We start from the raw sequence: 25,123 nt of genomic DNA on the forward strand, positions 1-25,123 counted from the left end.
TCTACACCGCACTCCACGCAAGTCTCCACTCACAGACCTGGCATCTACACTGCACTCTACACAAGTCTCCACTCACAGACCTGGCATCTACACCACACTCCACGCAAGTCTCCACTCACAGACCTGGCATCTACACCTCTCACCACGCAAGTCTCCACTCACAGACCTGGCATCTACACCTCTCACCACGCAAGTCTCCACTCACAGGCCTGACATCTACACTACACTCCACGCAAGTCTCCAAGTCTCCACTCACAGACCTGGCATCTACACCTCTCACCACGCAAGTCTCCACTCACAGACCTGGCATCTACACCGCACTCCATGCAAGTCTCCACTCACAGACCTGGCATCTACACCGCACTCCACGCAAGTCTCCACTCACAAACCTGGCATCTACACCGCACTCCACGCAAGTCTCCGCTCACAGACCTGGCGTCTACACCGCACTCCACGCAAGTCTCCACTCACAGACCTGGCATCTACACCTCTCACCACGCAAGTCTCCACTCACAGACCTGGCATCTACACCTCTCACGACGCAAGTCTCCACTCACAGACCTGGCGTCTACACCGCACTCCACGCAAGTCTCCACTCACAGACCTGGCATCTACACCTCTCACCACGCAAGTCTCCACTCACAGACCTGGCATCTACACCGCACTCCACGCAAGTCTCCACTCACAGGCCTGGCATCTACACCGCACTCCACGCAAGTCTCCACTCACAGACCTGGCATCTACACCGCACTCCACACAAGTCTCCACTCACAGACCTGGCATCTACACCGCACTCCACACAAGTCTCCACTCACAGACCTGGCATCTACACCGCACTCCACACAAGTCTCCACTCACAGGCCTGGCATCTACACCGCACTCCACGCAAGTCTCCACTCACAGACCTGGCATCTACACTGCACTCTACACAAGTCTCCACTCACAGACCTGGCATCTACACCACACTCCACGCAAGTCTCCACTCACAGACCTGGCATCTACACCTCTCACCACGCAAGTCTCCACTCACAGACCTGGCATCTACACCTCTCACCACGCAAGTCTCCACTCACAGGCCTGACATCTACACTACACTCCACGCAAGTCTCCAAGTCTCCACTCACAGACCTGGCATCTACACCTCTCACCACGCAAGTCTCCACTCACAGACCTGGCATCTACACCGCACTCCATGCAAGTCTCCACTCACAGACCTGGCATCTACACCGCACTCCACGCAAGTCTCCACTCACAAACCTGGCATCTACACCGCACTCCACGCAAGTCTCCGTTCACAGACCTGGCGTCTACACCGCACTCCACGCAAGTCTCCACTCACAGACCTGGCATCTACACCTCTCACCACGCAAGTCTCCACTCACAGACCTGGCATCTACACCTCTCACGATGCAAGTCTCCACTCACAGACCTGGCGTCTACACCGCACTCCACGCAAGTCTCCACTCACAGACCTGGCATCTACACCTCTCACCACGCAAGTCTCCACTCACAGACCTGGCATCTACACCGCACTCCACGCAAGTCTCCACTCACAGACCTGGCATCTACACCGCACTCCACACAAGTCTCCACTCACAGACCTGGCATCTACACCGCACTCCACGCAAGTCTCCACTCACAGGGCTGGCATCTACACCGCACTCCACGCAAGTCTCTACTCACAGACCTGGCCTCTACACCACTCTCCATGCAAGTCTCCACTCACAGACCTGGCATCTACACTGCACTCTACACAAGTCTCCACTCACAGACCTGGCATCTACACCACACTCCACGCAAGTCTCTACTCACAGACCTGGCATCTACACCTCTCACCACGCAAGTCTCCACTCACAGACCTGGCATCTACACCTCTCACCACGCAAGTCTCCACTCACAGGCCTGACATCTACACTACACTCCACGCAAGTCTCCACTCACAGACCTGGCATCTACACCTCTCACCACGCAAGTCTCCACTCACAGACCTGGCATCTACACCGCACTCCACGCAAGTCTCCACTCACAGGGCTGGCATCTACACCGCACTCCACGCAAGTCTCTACTCACAGACCTGGCCTCTACACCACTCTCCATGCAAGTCTCCACTCACAGACCTGGCATCTACTGTGCACTCTACACAAGTCTCCACTCACAGACCTGGCATCTACACCTCTCACCACGCAAGTCTCCACTCACAGGCCTGACATCTACACTACACTCCACGCAAGTCTCCACTCACAGACCTGGCATCTACACCTCTCACCACGCAAGTCTCCACTCACAGACCTGGCATCTACACCGCACTCCATGCAAGTCTCCACTCACAGACCTGGCATCTACACCGCACTCCACGCAAGTCTCCACTCACAAACCTGGCATCTACACCGCACTCCACGCAAGTCTCCGCTCACAGACCTGGCGTCTACACCGCACTCCACGCAAGTCTCCACTCACAGACCTGGCATCTACACCTCTCACCACGCAAGTCTCCACTCACAGACCTGGCATCTACACCTCTCACGACGCAAGTCTCCACTCACAGACCTGGCGTCTACACCGCACTCCACGCAAGTCTCCACTCACAGACCTGGCATCTACACCTCTCACCACGCAAGTCTCCACTCACAGACCTGGCATCTACACCGCACTCCACGCAAGTCTCCACTCACAGGCCTGGCATCTACACCGCACTCCACGCAAGTCTCCACTCACAGACCTGGCATCTACACCGCACTCCACACAAGTCTCCACTCACAGACCTGGCATCTACACCGCACTCCACACAAGTCTCCACTCACAGACCTGGCATCTACACCGCACTCCACACAAGTCTCCACTCACAGGCCTGGCATCTACACCGCACTCCACGCAAGTCTCCACTCACAGACCTGGCATCTACACTGCACTCTACACAAGTCTCCACTCACAGACCTGGCATCTACACCACACTCCACGCAAGTCTCCACTCACAGACCTGGCATCTACACCTCTCACCACGCAAGTCTCCACTCACAGACCTGGCATCTACACCTCTCACCACGCAAGTCTCCACTCACAGACCTGGCATCTACACCGCACTCCACACAAGTCTCCACTCACAGACCTGGCATCTACACCGCACTCCACACAAGTCTCCACTCACAGGCCTGGCATCTACACCGCACTCCACGCAAGTCTCCACTCACAGACCTGGCATCTACAATGCACTCTACACAAGTCTCCACTCACAGACCTGGCATCTACACCGCACTCCACGCAAGTCTCCACTCACAGGGCTGGCATCTACACCGCACTCCACGCAAGTCTCTACTCACAGACCTGGCCTCTACACCACTCTCCATGCAAGTCTCCACTCACAGACCTGGCATCTACACTGCACTCTACACAAGTCTCCACTCACAGACCTGGCATCTACACCACACTCCACGCAAGTCTCCACTCACAGACCTGGCATCTACACCTCTCACCACGCAAGTCTCCACTCACAGACCTGGCATCTACACCTCTCACCACGCAAGTCTCCACTCACAGGCCTGACATCTACACTACACTCCACGCAAGTCTCCACTCACAGACCTGGCATCTACACCTCTCACCACGCAAGTCTCCACTCACAGACCTGGCATCTACACCGCACTCCACGCAAGTCTCCACTCACAGGGCTGGCATCTACACCGCACTCCACGCAAGTCTCTACTCACAGACCTGGCCTCTACACCACTCTCCATGCAAGTCTCCACTCACAGACCTGGCATCTACACTGCACTCTACACAAGTCTCCACTCACAGACCTGGCATCTACACCACACTCCACGCAAGTCTCCACTCACAGACCTGGCATCTACACCTCTCACCACGCAAGTCTCCACTCACAGACCTGGCATCTACACCTCTCACCACGCAAGTCTCCACTCACAGGCCTGACATCTACACTACACTCCACGCAAGTCTCCACTCACAGACCTGGCATCTACACCTCTCACCACGCAAGTCTCCACTCACAGACCTGGCATCTACACCGCACTCCATGCAAGTCTCCACTCACAGACCTGGCATCTACACCGCACTCCACGCAAGTCTCCACTCACAGACCTGGCATCTACACCGCACTCCACGCAAGTCTCCGCTCACAGACCTGGCGTCTACACCGCACTCCACGCAAGTCTCCACTCACAGACCTGGCATCTACACCTCTCACCACGCAAGTCTCCACTCACAGACCTGGCATCTACACCTCTCACGACGCAAGTCTCCACTCACAGACCTGGCATCTACACCGCACTCCACGCAAGTCTCCACTCACAGACCTGGCGTCTACACCGCACTCCACGCAAGTCTCCACTCACAGGGCTGGCATCTACACCGCACTCCACGCAAGTCTCTACTCACAGACCTGGCCTCTACACCACTCTCCATGCAAGTCTCCACTCACAGGCCTGGCATCTACACTGCACTCCACGCAAGTCTCCACTCACAGACCTGACATCTACACTGCACTCCACGCAACTCTCCACTCACAGACCTGGCATCTACACCTCACTCCACGCAAGTCTCCACTCACAGACCTGGCATCTACACCTCTCACCATGCAAGTCTCCACTCACAGACCTGGCATCTACACCGCACTCCACGCAAGTCTCCACTCACAGTCCTGGCATCTACACCACTCTCCACGCAAGTCTCCACTCACAGACCTGACATCTACACTGCACTCCATGCAAGTCTCCACTCACAGGCCTGGCATCTACACCGCACTCCACGCAAGTCTCCACTCACAGACCTGGCATCTACACCGCACTCCACGCAAGTCTCCACTCACAGACCTGGCGTCTACACCGCACTCCACGCAAGTCTCCACTCACAGACCTGGCATCTACACCGCACTCCACGCAAGTCTCCACTCACAGGCCTGGCATCTACACCGCACTCCACTCAAGTCTCCACTCACAGTCCTGGCATCTACACCACTCTCCACGCAAGTCTCCACTCACAGACCTGACATCTACACTGCACTCCACGCAAGTCTCCACTCACAGACCTGGCGTCTACACCGCACTCCACGCAAGTCTCCACTCACAGACCTGGCATCTACACCTCTCACCAAGCAAGTCTCCACTCACAGACCTGGCATCTACACCTCTCACCACGCAAGTCTCCACTCACAGACCTGGCGTCTACACCGCACTCCACGCAAGTCTCCACTCACAGACCTGGCATCTACACCTCTCACCACGCAAGTCTCCACTCACAGACCTGGCATCTACACCGCACTCCACGCAAGTCTCCACTCACAGACCTGGCATCTACTCTGCACTCCACGCAAGTCTCTACTCACAGACCTGGCCTCTACACCACTCTCCATGCAAGTCTCCACTCACAGACCTGGCCTATACACTGCACTCCACGCAAGTCTCCACTCACAGACCTGGCATCTACACCTCTCACCACGCAAGTCTCCACTCACAGACCTGGCATCTACACCTCTCACCACGCAAGTCTCCACTCACAGACCTGGCATCTACACCGCACTCCACTCAAGTCTCCACTCACAGTCCTGGCATCTACACCACTCTCCACGCAAGTCTCCACTCACAGACCTGACATCTACACTGCACTCCACGCAAGTCTCCACTCACAGACCTGGCGTCTACACCGCACTCCACGCAAGTCTCCACTCACAGACCTGGCATCTACACCTCTCACCAAGCAAGTCTCCACTCACAGACCTGGCATCTACACCTCTCACCACGCAAGTCTCCACTCACAGACCTGGCGTCTACACCGCACTCCACGCAAGTCTCCACTCACAGACCTGGCATCTACACCTCTCACCACGCAAGTCTCCACTCACAGACCTGGCATCTACACCGCACTCCACGCAAGTCTCCACTCACAGACCTGGCATCTACTCTGCACTCCACGCAAGTCTCTACTCACAGACCTGGCCTCTACACCACTCTCCATGCAAGTCTCCACTCACAGACCTGGCCTATACACTGCACTCCACGCAAGTCTCCACTCACAGACCTGGCATCTACACCTCTCACCACGCAAGTCTCCACTCACAGACCTGGCATCTACACCTCTCACCACGCAAGTCTCCACTCACAGACCTGGCGTCTACACCGCACTCCACGCAAGTCTCCACTCACAGACCTGGCATCTACACCGCACTCCACACAAGTCTCCACTCACAGACCTGTCATCTACACCGCACTCCACGCAAGTCTCCACTCACAGACCTGGCGTCTACACCGCACTCCACGCAAGTCTCCACTCACAGGGCTGGCATCTACACCGCACTCCACGCAAGTCTCTACTCACAGACCTGGCCTCTACACCACTCTCCATGCAAGTCTCCACTCACAGACCTGACATCTACACTGCACTCCACGCAAGTCTCCACTCACAGACCTGGCGTCTACACCTCACTCCACGCAAGTCTCCACTCACAGACCTGGCATCTACACCTCTCACCATGCAAGTCTCCACTCACAGACTTGGCGTCTACACCGCACTCCACGCAAGTCTCCACTCACAGACCTGGCATCTACACCTCTCACGACGCAAGTCTCCACTCACAGACCTGGCATCTACACCGCACTCCACGCAAGTCTCCACTCACAGGCCTGACATCTACACCGCACTCCACGCAAGTCTCCACTCACAGACCTGGCGTCTACACCGCACTCCACGCAAGTCTCCGCTCACCGGCCTGGCATCTACACCGCACTCCACGCAAGTCTCCACTCACAGACCTGGCCTATACACTGCACTCCACGCAAGTCTCCACTCACAGACCTGGCATCTACACCTCTCACCACGCAAGTCTCCACTCACAGACCTGGCATCTACACCTCTCACCACGCAAGTCTCCACTCACAGACCTGGCATCTACACCGCACTCCACTCAAGTCTCCACTCACAGTCCTGGCATCTACACCACTCTCCACGCAAGTCTCCACTCACAGACCTGACATCTACACTGCACTCCACGCAAGTCTCCACTCACAGACCTGGCGTCTACACCGCACTCCACGCAAGTCTCCACTCACAGACCTGGCATCTACACCTCTCACCAAGCAAGTCTCCACTCACAGACCTGGCATCTACACCTCTCACCACGCAAGTCTCCACTCACAGACCTGGCGTCTACACCGCACTCCACGCAAGTCTCCACTCACAGACCTGGCATCTACACCTCTCACCACGCAAGTCTCCACTCACAGACCTGGCATCTACACCGCACTCCACGCAAGTCTCCACTCACAGACCTGGCATCTACTCTGCACTCCACGCAAGTCTCTACTCACAGACCTGGCCTCTACACCACTCTCCATGCAAGTCTCCACTCACAGACCTGGCCTATACACTGCACTCCACGCAAGTCTCCACTCACAGACCTGGCATCTACACCTCTCACCACGCAAGTCTCCACTCACAGACCTGGCATCTACACCTCTCACCACGCAAGTCTCCACTCACAGACCTGGCGTCTACACCGCACTCCACGCAAGTCTCCACTCACAGACCTGGCATCTACACCGCACTCCACACAAGTCTCCACTCACAGACCTGTCATCTACACCGCACTCCACGCAAGTCTCCACTCACAGACCTGGCGTCTACACCGCACTCCACGCAAGTCTCCACTCACAGGGCTGGCATCTACACCGCACTCCACGCAAGTCTCTACTCACAGACCTGGCCTCTACACCACTCTCCATGCAAGTCTCCACTCACAGACCTGACATCTACACTGCACTCCACGCAAGTCTCCACTCACAGACCTGGCGTCTACACCTCACTCCACGCAAGTCTCCACTCACAGACCTGGCATCTACACCTCTCACCATGCAAGTCTCCACTCACAGACTTGGCGTCTACACCGCACTCCACGCAAGTCTCCACTCACAGACCTGGCATCTACACCTCTCACGACGCAAGTCTCCACTCACAGACCTGGCATCTACACCGCACTCCACGCAAGTCTCCACTCACAGGCCTGACATCTACACCGCACTCCACGCAAGTCTCCACTCACAGACCTGGCGTCTACACCGCACTCCACGCAAGTCTCCGCTCACCGGCCTGGCATCTACACCGCACTCCATGCAAGTTTCCACTCACAGACCTGGCGTCTACACCGCACTCCACGCAAGTCTCAACTCACAGACCTGGCATCTACACCGCACTCCACGCAAGTCTCCACTCATAGGCCTGGCATCTACACCGCACTCCACGCAAGTCTCCACTCACAGGCCTGGCATTTACACCTCACTCCACGCAAGTCTCCACTCACAGGCCTGGCATCTACACCGCACTCCACTCAAGTCTCCACTCACAGGCCTGGCATCTACACCACTCTCCACGCAAGTCTCCACTCACAGACCTGACATCTACACCGCACTCCACGCAAGTCTCCACTCACAGACCTGGCATCGACACTCACAGACCTGGCATCTACACCTCTCACCACGCAAGTCTCCACTCACAGACCTGGCATCTACACCTCTCACGACGCAAGTCTCCACTCACAGACCTGGCATCTACACCGCACTCCACACAAGTCTCCACTCACAGACCTGGCATCTACACCGCACTCCACACAAGTCTCCACTCACAGACCTGGCGTCTACACCGCACTCCACGCAAGTCTCCACTCACAGGGCTGGCATCTACACCGCACTCCACGCAAGTCTCTACTCACAGACCTGGCCTCTACACCACTCTCCATGCAAGTCTCCACTCACAGGCCTGGCATCTACACTGCACTCCACGCAAGTCTCCACTCACAGACCTGACATCTACACTGCACTCCACGCAACTCTCCACTCACAGACCTGGCATCTACACCTCACTCCACGCAAGTCTCCACTCACAGACCTGGCATCTACACCTCTCACCACGCAAGTCTCCACTCACAGACCTGGCGTCTACACCGCACTCCACGCAAGTCTCCACTCACAGACCTGGCATCTACACCTCTCACGACGCAAGTCTCCACTCACAGACCTGGCATCTACACCGCACTCCATGCAAGTCTCCACTCACAGGCCTGGCATCTACACCGCACTCCACGCAAGTCTCCACTCACAGACCTGGCATCTACACCGCACTCCACGCAAGTCTCCACTCACAGACCTGGCGTCTACACCGCACTCCACGCAAGTCTCCACTCACAGGCCTGGCATCTACACCGCACTCCACGCAAGTCTCCACTCACAGACCTGGCGTCTACACCGCACTCCACGCAAGTCTCCACTCACAGGCCTGGCATCTACACCGCACTCCACTCATGTCTCCACTCACAGTCCTGGCATCTACACCACTCTCCACGCAAGTCTCCACTCACAGACCTGACATCTACACTGCACTCCACGCAAGTCTCCACTCACAGACCTGGCGTCTACACCGCACTCCACGCAAGTCTCCACTCACAGACCTGGCATCTACACCTCTCACCAAGCAAGTCTCCACTCACAGACCTGGCATCTACACCTCTCACCACGCAAGTCTCCACTCACAGACCTGGCGTCTACACCGCACTCCACGCAAGTCTCCACTCACAGACCTGGCATCTACACCTCTCACCACGCAAGTCTCCACTCACAGACCTGGCATCTACACCGCACTCCACGCAAGTCTCCACTCACAGACCTGGCATCTACTCTGCACTCCACGCAAGTCTCTACTCACAGACCTGGCCTCTACACCACTCTCCATGCAAGTCTCCACCCACAGACCTGGCCTATACACTGCACTCCACGCAAGTCTCCACTCACAGTCCTGGCATCTACACCTCTCACCACGCAAGTCTCCACTCACAGACCTGGCATCTACACCTCTCACCACGCAAGTCTCCACTCACAGACCTGGCGTCTACACCGCACTCCACGCAAGTCTCCACTCACAGACCTGGCATCTACACCTCTCACCACGCAAGTCTCCACTCACAGACCTGGCATCTACACCGCATTCCACGCAAGTCTCCACTCACAGACCTGGCATCTACACCGCACTCCACACAAGTCTCCACTCACAGACCTGTCATCTACACCGCACTCCACTCAAGTCTCCACTCACAGGGCTGGCATCTACACCGCACTCCACGCAAGTCTCTACTCACAGACCTGGCCTCTACACCACTCTCCATGCAAGTCTCCACTCACAGACCTGACATCAACACTGCACTCCACGCAAGTCTCCACTCACAGACCTGGCGTCTACACCTCACTCCACGCAAGTCTCCACTCACAGACCTGGCATCTACACCTCTCACCATGCAAGTCTCCACTCACAGACTTGGCGTCTACACCGCACTCCACGCAAGTCTCCACTCACAGACCTGGCATCTACACCTCTCACGACGCAAGTCTCCACTCACAGACCTGGCATCTACACCACACTCCACGCAAGTCTCCACTCACAGGCCTGACATCTACACCGCACTCCACGCAAGTCTCCACTCACAGACCTGGCGTTAACACCGCACTCCACGCAAGTCTCCGCTCACAGGCCTGGCATCTACACCGCACTCCACGCAAGTCTCTACTCACAGACCTGGCCTCTACACCACTCTCCATGCAAGTCTCCACTCACAGGCCTGGCATCTACACCGCACTCCACGCAAGTTTCCACTCACAGACCTGGCGTCTACACCGCACTCCACGCAAGTCTCCACTCACAGACCTGGCATCTACACCGCACTCCACGCAAGTCTCCACTCATAGGCCTGGCATCTACACCGCACTCCACGCAAGTCTCCACTCACAGGCCTGGCATTTACACCGCACTCCACGCAAGTCTCCACTCACAGGCCTGGCATCTACACCGCACTCCACTCAAGTCTCCACTCACAGGCCTGGCATCTACACCACTCTCCACGCAAGTCTCCACTCACAGACCTGACATCTACACTGCACTCCACGCAAGTCTCCACTCACAGACCTGGCGTCTACACCGCACTCCACGCAAGTCTCCACTCACAGACCTGGCATCGACACCTCTCACCACGTAAGTCTCCACTCACAGACCTGGCATCTACACCTCTCACCACGTAAATCTCCACTCACAGACCTGGCGTCTACACCGCACTCCACGCAAGTCTCCACTCACAGACCTCTATCTACACCTCTCACCACGCAAGTCTCCACTCACAGACCTGGCATCTACACCGCACTCCACGCAAGTCTCCACTCACAGGCCTGGCATCTACACCGCACTCTACGCAAGTCTCCACTCACAGACCTGGCATCTACACCGCACTCCACGCAAGTCTCCACTTACAGACCTGGCCTCTACACCGCACTCCACACACACAAGTCTCCACTCACAGACCTGGCATCTACACCGCACTCCATGCAAGTCTCCACTCAAAGACCTGGCGTCTACACCGCACTCCACGCAAGTCTCCACTCACAGGCCTGGCATCTACACCGCATTCCACGCAAGTCTCTACTCACAGACCTGGCCTCTACACCACTCTCCATGCAAGTCTCCACTCACAGACCTGGCATCTACACCGCACTCTACGCAAGTCACCACTCACAGGCCTGGCATCTACACCGCACTCCACGCAAGTCTCCACTCACAGGCCTGGCATCTACACCGCACTCCACGCAAGTCTCCACTCACAGGTCTGGCATCTACACCGCACTCCACTCAAGTCTCCACTCACAGGCCTGGCATCTACACCACTCTCCACGCAAGTCTCTACTCACAGACCTGGCCTCTACACCACTCTCCATGCAAGTCTCCACTCACAGGCCTGGCATCTACACCGCACTCCACGCAAGTTTCCACTCACAGACCTGGCGTCTACACCGCACTCCACGCAAGTCTCCACTCACAGGTCTGGCATCTACACCGCACTCCACTCAAGTCTCCACTCACAGACCTGGCGTCTACACCGCACTCCACGCAAGTCTCCACTCACAGGCCTGGCATCTACACCGCACTCCACGCAAGTCTCCACTCACAGACCTGGCGTCTACACCGCACTCCACGCAAGTCTCCACTCACAGGCCTGGCATCTACACCGCACTCCACTCATGTCTCCACTCACAGTCCTGGCATCTACACCACTCTCCACGCAAGTCTCCACTCACAGACCTGACATCTACACTGCACTCCACGCAAGTCTCCACTCACAGACCTGGCGTCTACACCGCACTCCACGCAAGTCTCCACTCACAGACCTGGCATCTACACCTCTCACCAAGCAAGTCTCCACTCACAGACCTGGCATCTACACCTCTCACCACGCAAGTCTCCACTCACAGACCTGGCGTCTACACCGCACTCCACGCAAGACTCCACTCACAGACCTGGCATCTACACCTCTCACCACGCAAGTCTCCACTCACAGACCTGGCATCTACACCGCACTCCACGCAAGTCTCCACTCACAGACCTGGCATCTACTCTGCACTCCACGCAAGTCTCTACTCACAGACCTGGCCTCTACACCACTCTCCATGCAAGTCTCCACCCACAGACCTGGCCTATACACTGCACTCCACGCAAGTCTCCACTCACAGTCCTGGCATCTACACCTCTCACCACGCAAGTCTCCACTCACAGACCTGGCGTCTACACCGCACTCCACGCAAGTCTCCACTCACAGACCTGGCATCTACACCTCTCACCACGCAAGTCTCCACTCACAGACCTGGCATCTACACCGCATTCCACGCAAGTCTCCACTCACAGACCTGGCATCTACACCGCACTCCACACAAGTCTCCACTCACAGACCTGTCATCTACACCGCACTCCACGCAAGTCTCCACTCACAGGGCTGGCATCTACACCGCACTCCACGCAAGTCTCTACTCACAGACCTGGCCTCTACACCACTCTCCATGCAAGTCTCCACTCACAGACCTGACATCAACACTGCACTCCACGCAAGTCTCCACTCACAGACCTGGCGTCTACACCTCACTCCACGCAAGTCTCCACTCACAGACCTGGCATCTACACCGCACTCCACGCAAGTCTCCACTCACAGGCCTGGCATCTACACCACTCTCCACGCAAGACTCCACTCACAGACCTGGCATCTACACTGCACTCCATGCAAGTCTCTACTCACAGACCTGGCCACTACACCACTCTCCATGCAAGTCTCCACTCACAGACCTGGCCTATACACTGCACTCCACGCAAGTCTCCACTCACAGGCCTGGCATCTACAACACTCTCCACGCAAGTCTCCACTCATAGACCTGGCATCTACACTGCAATCCACACAAGTCTCCACTAACAGATCTGGCCTCTACACCACTCTCCATGCAAGTCTCCACTCACAGACCTGGCCTCTACACCGCACTCCACGTAAGTCTCCACTCACAGACCTGGCATCTACACCGCACTCTACGCAAGTCTGCACTCACAGACCTGGCCTCTACACTGCAGTCCACGCAAATTTCCACTCACAGACCTGGCATTTACACCGCACTCCACGCAAGTCTCCACTCACAGACCTGGCATCTACACCGCACTCCACGCAAGTTTACACTCACAGACCTGGCATCTACACCTCTCACCACGCAAGTCTCCACTCACAGACCTGGCATCTACACCGCACTCCACGCAAGTCTCCACTCACGACCTGGCATCTACACCTCTCACCACGCAAGTCTCCACTCACAGACCTGGCCTCTACACCGCACTCCACGCAAGTCTCCACTCACAGACCTGGCCTCTACACCGCACTCCACGCAAGTCTCCACTCACAGACCTGGCATCTACACTGCACTCTACGCAAGTCTCCACTCACAGACCTGGCCTCTACACCGCACTCCACGCAAGTCTCCACTCACAGACCTGGCCTCTACACCGCACGCCGCGCAAGTCTCCACTCACAGACCTGGCCTCTACACCTCACTCCACGCAAGTCTCCACTCACAGACCTGGCCTCTACACCGCACTCCACGCAAGTCTCCACTCACAGGCCTGACATCTACACCGCACTCCACGCAAGTCTCCACTCACAGACCTGGCGTCTACACCGCACTCCACGCAAGTCTCCGCTCACAGGCCTGGCATCTACACCGCACTCCACGCAAGTCTCTACTCACAGACCTGGCCTCTACACCACTCTCCATGCAAGTCTCCACTCACAGGCCTGGCATCTACACCGCACTCCACGCAAGTTTCCACTCACAGACCTGGCGTCTACACCGCACTCCACGCAAGTCTCCACTCACAGACCTGGCATCTACACCGCACTCCACGCAAGTCTCCACTCATAGGCCTGGCATCTACACCGCACTCCACGCAAGTCTCCACTCACAGGCCTGGCATTTACACCGCACTCCACGCAAGTCTCCACTCACAGGCCTGGCATCTACACCGCACTCCACTCAAGTCTCCACTCACAGGCCTGGCATCTACACCACTCTCCACGCAATTCTCCACTCACAGACCTGACATCTACACTGCACTCCACGCAAGTCTCCACTCACAGACCTGGCGTCTACACCGCACTCCACGCAAGTCTCCACTCACAGACCTGGCATCGACACCTCTCACCACGTAAGTCTCCACTCACAGACCTGGCATCTACACCTCTCACCACGTAAGTCTCCACTCACAGACCTGGCGTCTACACCGCACTCCACGCAAGTCTCCACTCACAGACCTCCATCTACACCTCTCACCACGCAAGTCTCCACTCACAGACCTGGCATCTACACCGCACTCCACGCAAGTCTCCACTCACAGGCCTGGCATCTACACCGCACTCTACGCAAGTCTCCACTCACAGACCTGGCATCTACACCGCACTCCACGCAAGTCTCCACTTACAGACCTGGCCTCTACACCGCACTCCACACACACAAGTCTCCACTCACAGACCTGGCATCTACACCGCACTCCATGCAAGTCTCCACTCAAAGACCTGGCGTCTACACCGCACTCCACGCAAGTCTCCACTCACAGGCCTGGCATCTACACCGCATTCCACGCAAGTCTCTACTCACAGACCTGGCCTCTACACCACTCTCCATGAAAGTCTCCACTCACAGACCTGGCATCTACACCGCACTCTACGCAAGTCACCACTCACAGGCCTGGCATCTACACCGCACTCCACGCAAGTCTCCACTCACAGGCCTGGCATCTACACCGCACTCCACGCAAGTCTCCACTCACAGGTCTGGCATCTACACCGCACTCCACTCAAGTCTCCACTCACAGGCCTGGCATCTACACCACTCTCCACGCAAGACTCCACTCACAGACCTGGCATCTACACTGCACTCCACGCAAGTCTCTACTCACAGACCTGGCCACTACACCACTCTCCATGCAAGTCTCCACTCACAGACCTGGCCTATACACTGCACTCCACGCAAGTCTCCACTCACAGGCCTGGCATCTACAACACTCTCCACGCAAGTCTCCACTCATAGACCTGGCATCTACACTGCACTCCACACAAGTCTCCACTAACAGATCTGGCCTCTACACCACTCTCCATGCAAGTCTCCACTCACAGACCTGGCCTCTACACCGCACTCCACGTAAGTCTCCACTCACAGACCTGGCATCTACACCGCACTCTACGCAAGTCTGCACTCACAGACCTGGCCTCTACACTGCAGTCCACGCAAATTTCCACTCACAGACCTGGCATTTACACCGCACTCCACGCAAGTCTCCACTCACAGACCTGGCATCTACACCGCACTCCACGCAAGTTTACACTCACAGACCTGGCATCTACACCTCTCACCACGCAAGTCTCCACTCACAGACCTGGCATCTACACCGCACTCCACGCAAGTCTCCACTCACGACCTGGCATCTACACCTCTCACCACGCAAGTCTCCACTCACAGACCTGGCCTCTACACCGCACTCCACGCAAGTCTCCACTCACAGACCTGGCATCTACACTGCACTCTACGCAAGTCTCCACTCACAGACCTGGCCTCTACACCGCACTCCACGCAAGTCTCCACTCACAGACCTGGCCTCTACACCGCACGCCGCGCAAGTCTCCACTCACAGACCTGGCCTCTACACCTCACTCCACGCAAGTCTCCACTCACAGACCTGGCCTCTACACCTCACTCCACGCAAGTCTCCACTCACAGACCTGGCCTCTACACCGCACTCCACGCAAGTCTCCACTCACAGACCTGGCCTCTACACCGCACGCCGCGCAAGTCTCCACTCACAGACCTGGCCTCTACACCTCACTCCACGCAAGTCTCCACTCACAGACCTGGCCTCTACACCTCACTCCACGCAAGTCTCCACTCACAGACCTGGCATCTACACCTCTCACCACGCAAGTCGCCACTTACAGACCTGGCCTCTACACCTCTTACCACGCAAGTATCCACTCACAGACCTGACATCTACACCGCACTCCACGCAAGTCTCCACTCACAGACCTGGCATCTACATCGCACTCCACGCAAGTCTCCACTCACAGGCCTGGCATCTACACCGCACTCCACGCAAGTCTCCACTCACAGGCCTGGCATTTACACCGCACTTCACGCAAGTCTCCACTCACAGACCTGGCATCGACACCTCTCACCACGTAAGTCTCCACTCACAGACCTGGCGTCTACACCGCACTCCACGCATGTCTCCACTCACAGACCTGGCATGTACACCTCTCACCACGCAAGTCTCCACTCACAGACCTGGCATCTACACCGCACTCCACGCAAGTCTCCACTCACAGGCCTGGCATCTACACCGCACTCTACGCAAGTCTCCACTCACAGACCTGGCATCTACACCGCACTCCACGCAAGTCTCCACTTACAGACCTGGCCTCTACACCGCACTCCACACAAGTCTCCACTCACAGACCTGGCATCTACACCGCACTCCACGCAAGTCTCCACTCACAGGCCTGGCATCTACACCACTCTCCACGCAAGACTCCACTCACAGACCTGGCATCTACACTGCACTCCACGCAAGTCTCTACTCACAGACCTGGCCACTACACCACTCTCCATGCAAGTCTCCACTCACAGACCTGGCCTATACACTGCATTCCACGCAAGTCTCCACTCACAGGCCTGGCATCTACAACACTCTCCACGCAAGTCTCCACTCACAGACCTGGCATCTACACTGCACTCCACACAAGTCTCCACTCACAGACGTGGCCTCTACACCGCACTCCACGCAAGTCTCCACTCACAGACCTGGCATCTACACCGCACTCCACGCAAGTCTCCATTTACAGACCTAGCCTCTACACCGCACTCCACGCAAGTCTCCACTCACAGACCTGGCATCTACACCGCACTCTACGCAAGTCTGCACTCACAGACCTGGCCTCTACACTGCACTCCACGCAAGTTTACACTCACAGACCTGGCATCTACACCTCTCACCACGCAAGTCTCCACTCACAGACCTGGCATCTACACCACACTCCACGCAAGTCTCCACTCACAGACGTGGCCTCTACACCGCACTCCACGCAAGTCTCCACTCACAGACCTGGCATCTACACCGCACTCCACGCAAGTCTCCATTTACAGACCTGGCATTTACACCGCACTCCACGCAAGTCTCCACTCGCAGACCTGGCATCTACACCGCACTCCACGCAAGTTTACACTCACAGACCTGGCATCTACACCTCTCACCACGCAAGTCTCCACTCACAGACCTGGCATCTACACCGCACTCCACGCAAGTCTCCACTCACGACCTGGCATCTACACCTCTCACCACGCAAGTCTCCACTCACAGACCTGGCCTCTACACCACACTCCACGCAAGTCTCCACTCACAGACCTGGCCTCTACACCGCACTCCACGCAAGTCTCCACTCACAGACCTGGCATCTACACTGCACTCCACGCAAGTCTCCACTCACAGACCTGGCCTCTACACCGCACTCCACGCAAGTCTCCACTCACAGACCTGGCCTCTACACCGCACGCCGCGCAAGTCTCCACTCACAGACCTGGCCTCTACACCTCACTCCACGCAAGTCTCCACTCACAGACCTGACATCTACACCGCACTCCACGCAAGTCTCCACTCACAGGCCTGGCCTCTACACCGCACTCCACGCAAGTCTCCATTGACAGACATGGCATCTACACCGCACTCCACGCAAGTCTCCACTCACAGGCCTGGCCTCTACACTGCACTCCAAGCAAGTCTCCACTCTACACCCTCACCACATCAGTCTCCTCTCTATGCCATGGCCTCTACACCCTCGCCACATCAGTCTCCTCTCTATGACATGTCCTCTACACCCTCACCACATCAGTCTCCACTCTCAGACATGGCTTCTACAGCCTCACCACATCAGTCTCCACTCTGACATGGCCTATACACCCTTACCACGTCAGTCTCCACTCTCAGACATGGCCTCTACACCCTCACCCCATCAGTATCCACTCTCCGACATGGCCTCTACACCCTCACCACATCAGTCTCCACTCTCTGACATGGCCTCTACACCCTTATCACATCTGTCTCCTCTCTCAGACATGGCCTCTACACCCTCATAACATCAGTCTCCTCTCTCAGACATGGCCTCTTGGGCGAACAGTGTTCGCCACTGTTCGGGTTCTGCAGAACATCACCCTGTTCGGGTGATGTTCGAGTTCGGCCGAACACCTCATGGTGTTCGGCCTTTTAAGTTCGGGTTCGCCCCGAACTTCTGTATGCCCCCGAACAGGGCCGAACAGGGCCCCTGTTCGGGCGAACAGGGCCCTGTTCGGCCGAACAGGCCGCAATACGGCCCCCCTATGGGGTCGCAGGCATAAGGGGGGAGCATGCCCCGATCGCGGGGGGGGTCGGAAATTCCCCCCACCCCCTCCGCTAGCGCTCCCCCCTCTGCCCGCTTCCCCATTCAAAAGTTTCAAGAAGTACCTGTATAGCGGATGGCCTGGCAGTGGGCGGCACTGTGGAGTGAGGAGGAGGAGGAGTCCGGAGAGTGACGAGTTGAGGGAGGCCGGGCAGCGGGCGTGAGGTCAGAGAAAGGGCGGAAGTTCCGCCCTTTCTCTGACCTCACGCCCGCTGCCCGGCCTCCCTCAACTCGTCACTCTCCGGACTCCTCCTCCTCCTCACTCCACAGTGCCGCCCACTGCCAGGCCATCCGCTATACAGGTACTTCTTGAAACTTTTGAATGGGGAAGCGGGCAGAGGGGGGAGCGCTAGCGGAGGGGGTGGGGGGAATTTCCGACCCCCCCCCCGCGATCGGGGCATGCTCCCCCCTTATGCCTGCGACCCCATAGGGCCCCCAAAATAGGGATGTTCGGGAAGTTCGGGGTTCGGCCCGAACATGCCGAACATCTCGGCCATGTTCGGCGAACTTTCCCGAACCCGAACATCCAGGTGTTCGCCCATCACTACCCCTCACCACATCTGTCTCCACTCTGACATGGCCTCTACACCCTCACCACATCAGTCTCCTCTCTCAGACATGGCCTCTACACCCTCACCACATCAGTCTCCTCTCTCAGACATGGCCTCTACACCCTCACCACATCAGTCTCCTCTCTCAGACATGGCTTCTACACCCTCACCACATGAGTCTCCTATCTCAGACATGGCCTCTACACCCTCACCACATCAGTCTCCTCTCTCAGACATGGCCTCTACACCCTCACCACATCAGTCTCCACTCTCCAACATGGCCTCTACACCCTCACCACATCAGTCTCCTCTCTCAGACATGGCTTCTACACCTTCACCACAACAGTCTCCTCTCTCAGACATGGTCTCTGCACCCTCACCACATCAGTCTCCTCTCTCAGACATGGCCTCTACACCCTCACCCCATCAGTCTCCTCTCTCAGACATGGCCTCTACACCCTCACCACGTCAGTCTCCACTCTCCGGCATGGCCTCTACACCCTCACCACATCTGTCTCCTCTCTCAGACATGGCCTCTGCAACCTCACCACATCATACTCCACTCTGCCATGGCATCTACACCCTCACCACATCAGTCTCCTCTCTCCGACATGGCCTCTACCCCCTCACCACATCAGTCTCCACTCTGACATGGCCTCTACACCCTCACCACATCAGTCTCCTCTCTCAGACATGGGCCTCGATTCATCAACACTTAGCAAATTTGTTAACAACAGTTTGGTAAAATACCGAATTTGTTAACTTCATTTCAGGATTCATCAAAGTTATCTACAGCTGTTAGCGAACATTCGGTAACGATTCGGTAACGATTCGCTAAAACGGAATAAAGTGCAATTCATGAAAAAGAAAGTGGGCGTGGTTTAGCGTTACATTTAGGATTAGTTATCTCCTTCACTGCTCTGTCGTTATTCCTGTCAGATCATTGCTGACAGAGAAGATGGAGCCATTTGAAGTGGTTATGTATCAGCTGAGAGTGATTCAAAGGTGCAGAAAGGCAAGAATAAGGTCTGCAACCATATAAATTTGTAAGAGAATAGATTTATTTGCTATAACACGACATCTGCATTTCTCTTGAATCATCTTGTAAGAGAACACAGGCAGTGTCAGGGTTAACTAATTTGCTAGCTGCACTATAATTTTTTAGAAAAGGCTCCTATCAAATTGTGGGATTGTCCCAACCACTTCCAGAATCGTGGTCCAGGTGTAAAGCCCTATTCAGAATGTTGCTACGTAGTGCTCAAAGGACTGCCTTTTACCCATAATTCCATGGGAATCTTATGGCTTTGTGTTAAATTACCGCTGTAAAATGGAAATATCGACACGTTACCGAATGGTTACCGAATTGTTATCGAATTCACACCGAATGAGGAAAAACCTTGATGAATACAGCTAGAAATCGCTAAACTTCGAATTCGGTAATTTAACAAACTGGAAAAAGTTATCTCAAAGAGAATGATGAATCGAGGCCATGGCCTCTACACCCTCACCACATCAGTCTCCTCTCTCAGACATGGCCTCTACACCCTTACCTCGTCAGTCTCCACTCTGACATGCCCTCTACACCCTCACCACATCAGTCTCCACTCTGACATGGCCTCTGCACGCTCACCACATCATCCTCCACTCTGACATGGCCTCTACACCCTCACCACATCAGTCTCCTCTCTCAGACATGGCCTCTACACCCTTACCACGTCAGTCTCCACTCTGACATGGCCTCTACAACCTCACCACATCAGTCTCCTCTCTGACATGGCCTCTACACCCTCACCACATCAGTCTCCACTCTGACATGGCCTCTGCACCCTCACCACTTCTGTCTCCTCTCTCAGACATGGCTTCTACACCCTCACCACATCAGTCTCCTCTCTCAGACATGGCCTCTACACCCTCACCACATCAGTCTCCACTCTGACATGGCCTCTACACCCTCACCACATCAGTCTCCACTCTGACATGGCCTCTACACCCTCACCACATCAGACTCCTCTCTCAGACATGGCTTCTACACCCTCACCACATCAGTCTCCTCTCTCAGACATGGCCTCTACACCCTCACCACATCAGTCTCCACTCTGACATGGCCTCTACACCCTCACCACATCAGTCTCCACTCTCAGACATGGCCTCTACACCCTTACCACATCAGTCTTCTCTCTGACATGGCCTCTACACCCTCACCACATCAGTCTCCTCTCTCCGACATGGCTTCTACACCCTCACCACATCTGTCTCCTCTCAGACATGGCCTCTACACCCTCACCACATCAGTCTCCACTCTGACATGGCCTCTACACTCCCACCACAACTGTCTCCTCTCTCAGACATGGCCTCTACACCCTCACCACATCAATCTCCTCTCTCAGACATGGCCTCTACACCCTTATCACATCAGTCTCCACTCTGACATGGCCTCTACACCCTCACCACATCAGTCTCCTCTCTGACATGGCCTCTACACACTCACCACATTAGTCTCCTCTCTCAGACATGGCCTCTACACCCTCACCACATCAGTCTCCTCTCTCCGACTTGGCCTCTACACCCTCACCACATCAGTATCCACTCTGACATGGCCTCTACACTCCCACCACAACTGTCTCCTCTCTCAGACATGGCCTCTGCACCCTCACCACATCAGTCTCCTCTCTCATACATGGCCTCTACACCCTCACCACATTAGTCTCCTCTCTCAGACATGGCCTCTACACCCTCACCACATCAGTCTCCACTCTCAGACATGGCCTCTACACCCTTATCACATCAGTCTCCACTCCGACATGGCCTCTACACTCCCACCACAACTGTCTCCTCTCTCGGACAGGGCCTCTACACCCTCACTACATCAGTCTCCTCTCTCAGACATGGCTTCTACACCCTCACCACATCAGTCTCCTCTCTCAGACATGGCCTCTACACCCTCACCACATCAGTCTCCACTCTGACATGGCCTCTACACCCTCACCACATCAGACTCCTCTCTCAGACATGGCCTCTACACCCTCACCACATCAGTCTCCTCTCTCCGACATGGCCTCTACACCCTCACCACATCAGTCTCCACTCTGACATGTCCTCTACACTCCCACCACAACTGTCTCCTCTCTCAGACATGGCCTCTGCACCCTCACCACATCAGTCTCCTCTCTCATACATGGCCTCTACACCCTCACCACATCAGTCTCCTCTCTCCGACATGGCCTCTACACCCTCACCACATCAGTCTCCTCACTCCGACATGGCCTCTACACCCTCACCACATCAGTCTCCACTCTGACATGGCCTCTACACTCCCACCACAACTGTCTCCTCTCTCAGACATGGCCTCTGCACCCTCACCACATCAGTCTCCTCTCTCAGACATGGCCTCTACACCCTCACCACATCAGTCTCCTCTCTCAGACATGGCCTCTACACACTCACCACATTAGTCTCCTCTCTCAGACATGGCCTCTACACCCTCACCACATCAGTCTCCACTCTCTGACATGGCCTGTACACCCTCACCACATCAGTCTCCTCTCTCAGACATGGCCTCTACACCCTCACCACATCAGTCTCCTCTCTGACATGGCCTCTACACCCTCACCACATCAGTCTCCTCTCTCAGACATGGCCTCTACACCCTCACCACATTAGTCTCCTCTCTCAGACACGGCCTCTACACCCTCACCACATCAGTCTCCTCTCTCAGACATGGCCTGTACACCCTCACCACATCAGTCTCCTCTCTCAGACATGGCCTGTACACCCTTACCACATCAGTCTCCTCTCTCAGACATGGCTTCTACACCCTCACCACATCAGTATCCTATCTCAGACATGGCCTCTACACCCTCACCACATCAGTCTCCTCTCTCAGACATGGCCTCTACACCCTCACCACATCAGTCTCCACTTTGACATGGCCTCTACACCCTCACCATATCAGTCTCCTCTCTCAGACATGGCCTCTACACCCTCACCACATCAGTCTCCTCTCTCAGACATGGCCTCTACACTCTCACCACATCAGTCTCCACTCTCTGACATGGCCTCTACACCCTCACCACATCAGTCTCCTCTCTCAGACATGGCCTCTGCACCCTCACCACATCTGTCTCCTCTCTCAGACATGGCCTCTACACCCTTACCACGTCAGTCTCCTCTCTCAGACATGGCCTCTACACCCTCACCACATCAGTCTTCTCGCTCAGACATGGCCTCTACACCCTCACCACATCAGTCTTCTCTCTCAGACATCGCTTCTACACCCTCACCACGTCAGTCTCCTCTCTCAGACATGGCCTCTACACCTTCACCACCTCAGTCTCCTCTCTCAGACATGGCCTCTCCACCCTCACCACATCAGTCTCCACTCTCAGCCATGGCCTCTACACCCTTATCACATCAGTCTTCTCTCTCAGACATGGCTTCTAAACCCTCACAACATCTGTCTCCACTATCAGATATGGCCTCTACACCCTCACCACATCAGTCTCCTCTCTCAGACATGGCCTGTACACCCTCACCACATCTGTCTCCTCTCTCAGACATGGCCTCTACACCCTCACCACATCAGTCTCCACTCTGACATGGCCTTTACACCCTCACCACGTCGGTCTCCACTATCAGATATGGCCTCTACACCCTCACAGTGTCAGTCTTCACTGCTGAAGGGAAACCATAAGTAATGCACTCACAGGCGTTCTATCCTGCTTACCACACCCGCCTTGTAGAGTTCAGTGTCTCGCTTCCTCCCTCTTTGGCTCAGCGTGTGTGACCCCCAGCCCTTGATGAGTCGTTGAATGATGAAACCAGTAGGGCGGAGCCGGGGTCACACACACGCTGATAAAGGGGTGCTTTGTTGATTTTGTTGAAAAAGGCTGCACTATTGGTTGTTTTTGTGCTAAAAGTGTATCATCCAGCTCTGAATGTGAGGATTATATGCGAGTTTGGATGCTGAGTGCGTCTATATATACCTGTGACAATGTAATATATGTTTAACTTTGTGTGTGATGGGCTAAATAAGTTTATTTGCTATGCTTTCCCAATTTTTCCAGAGATGCAAAAAATATGGCCAAAGATGTGAACGATGCATTAACGGACATGATCAGTACAGAGCTTGGTGTGGACAGACTAGAAGCAATGAAGACCCTCGCTTCATTCAGAGATCGCAAGCAATATCTGCAGGATGTGTGGAGATGAGGACACTGCTGCACTGCCCTCTATTAGACTTGCTTGATTCATAGTTTACAAGTATTTTTTCAGTGCAATAACATGTTGCTCTTTCAATACTGTTAGCAGTTTCTACTGCAGCACATAATATAGTTGTGGTGAATCATTACCCTCCCCTCTCCATAGGACAGAACAATATGTCTCTGGGCAATGATTTTTGCCAAAGTGTCACCCAAATGATAAAGAGGATGTGTGTGAAAGCAGCAGGTATTTTGTATGTGTGTATAGCTACAGGCTCCTTTTAACACTTTGTCACAAGGGACAATTTCATTGCATCACAACGCTGTTCAGTGATATTCATATGTGTTAGGGTTAGCGTTAGGGATTAGGGTTAGGTGGTTGGGGGTTAGCGTTAGGGTTAGCGTTAGTTTTAGGGTTAGGGATTTGAGTTAGGTGGTTGGGGGTTAGCGTTAGGGTTAGCGTTAGTGTTAGGGTTAGCGTTAAGGATTAGGGTTAGGTGGTTGGGGGTTAGCGTTAGGGTTAGCGTTAGGGATTAGGGTTAGGTGGTTGGGGG

At 55.4% G+C, this 25,123-nt stretch overlaps 1 protein-coding gene across 1 annotated transcript in view; it reads left to right on the forward strand.

Moving 5' to 3' along the window:
• The window catches only part of MTRR (5-methyltetrahydrofolate-homocysteine methyltransferase reductase), a 361,300-nt gene extending 336,491 nt beyond the window's left edge, over positions 1-24,809 (forward strand). Inside the window, exon 15 of the mRNA XM_068238238.1 lies at positions 24,435-24,809. Within this exon, the coding sequence (XP_068094339.1) occupies positions 24,435-24,579 (145 nt within the window). The 3' untranslated portion in view covers positions 24,580-24,809. The remainder of the gene's footprint in view (positions 1-24,434) is intronic.
• Positions 24,810-25,123: the final 314 nt, after the last annotated feature.

Source organism: Hyperolius riggenbachi, chromosome 5 (assembly GCF_040937935.1).
Source record: "Hyperolius riggenbachi isolate aHypRig1 chromosome 5, aHypRig1.pri, whole genome shotgun sequence".
In the NCBI taxonomy this organism is placed as follows: domain Eukaryota; kingdom Metazoa; phylum Chordata; class Amphibia; order Anura; family Hyperoliidae; genus Hyperolius; species Hyperolius riggenbachi.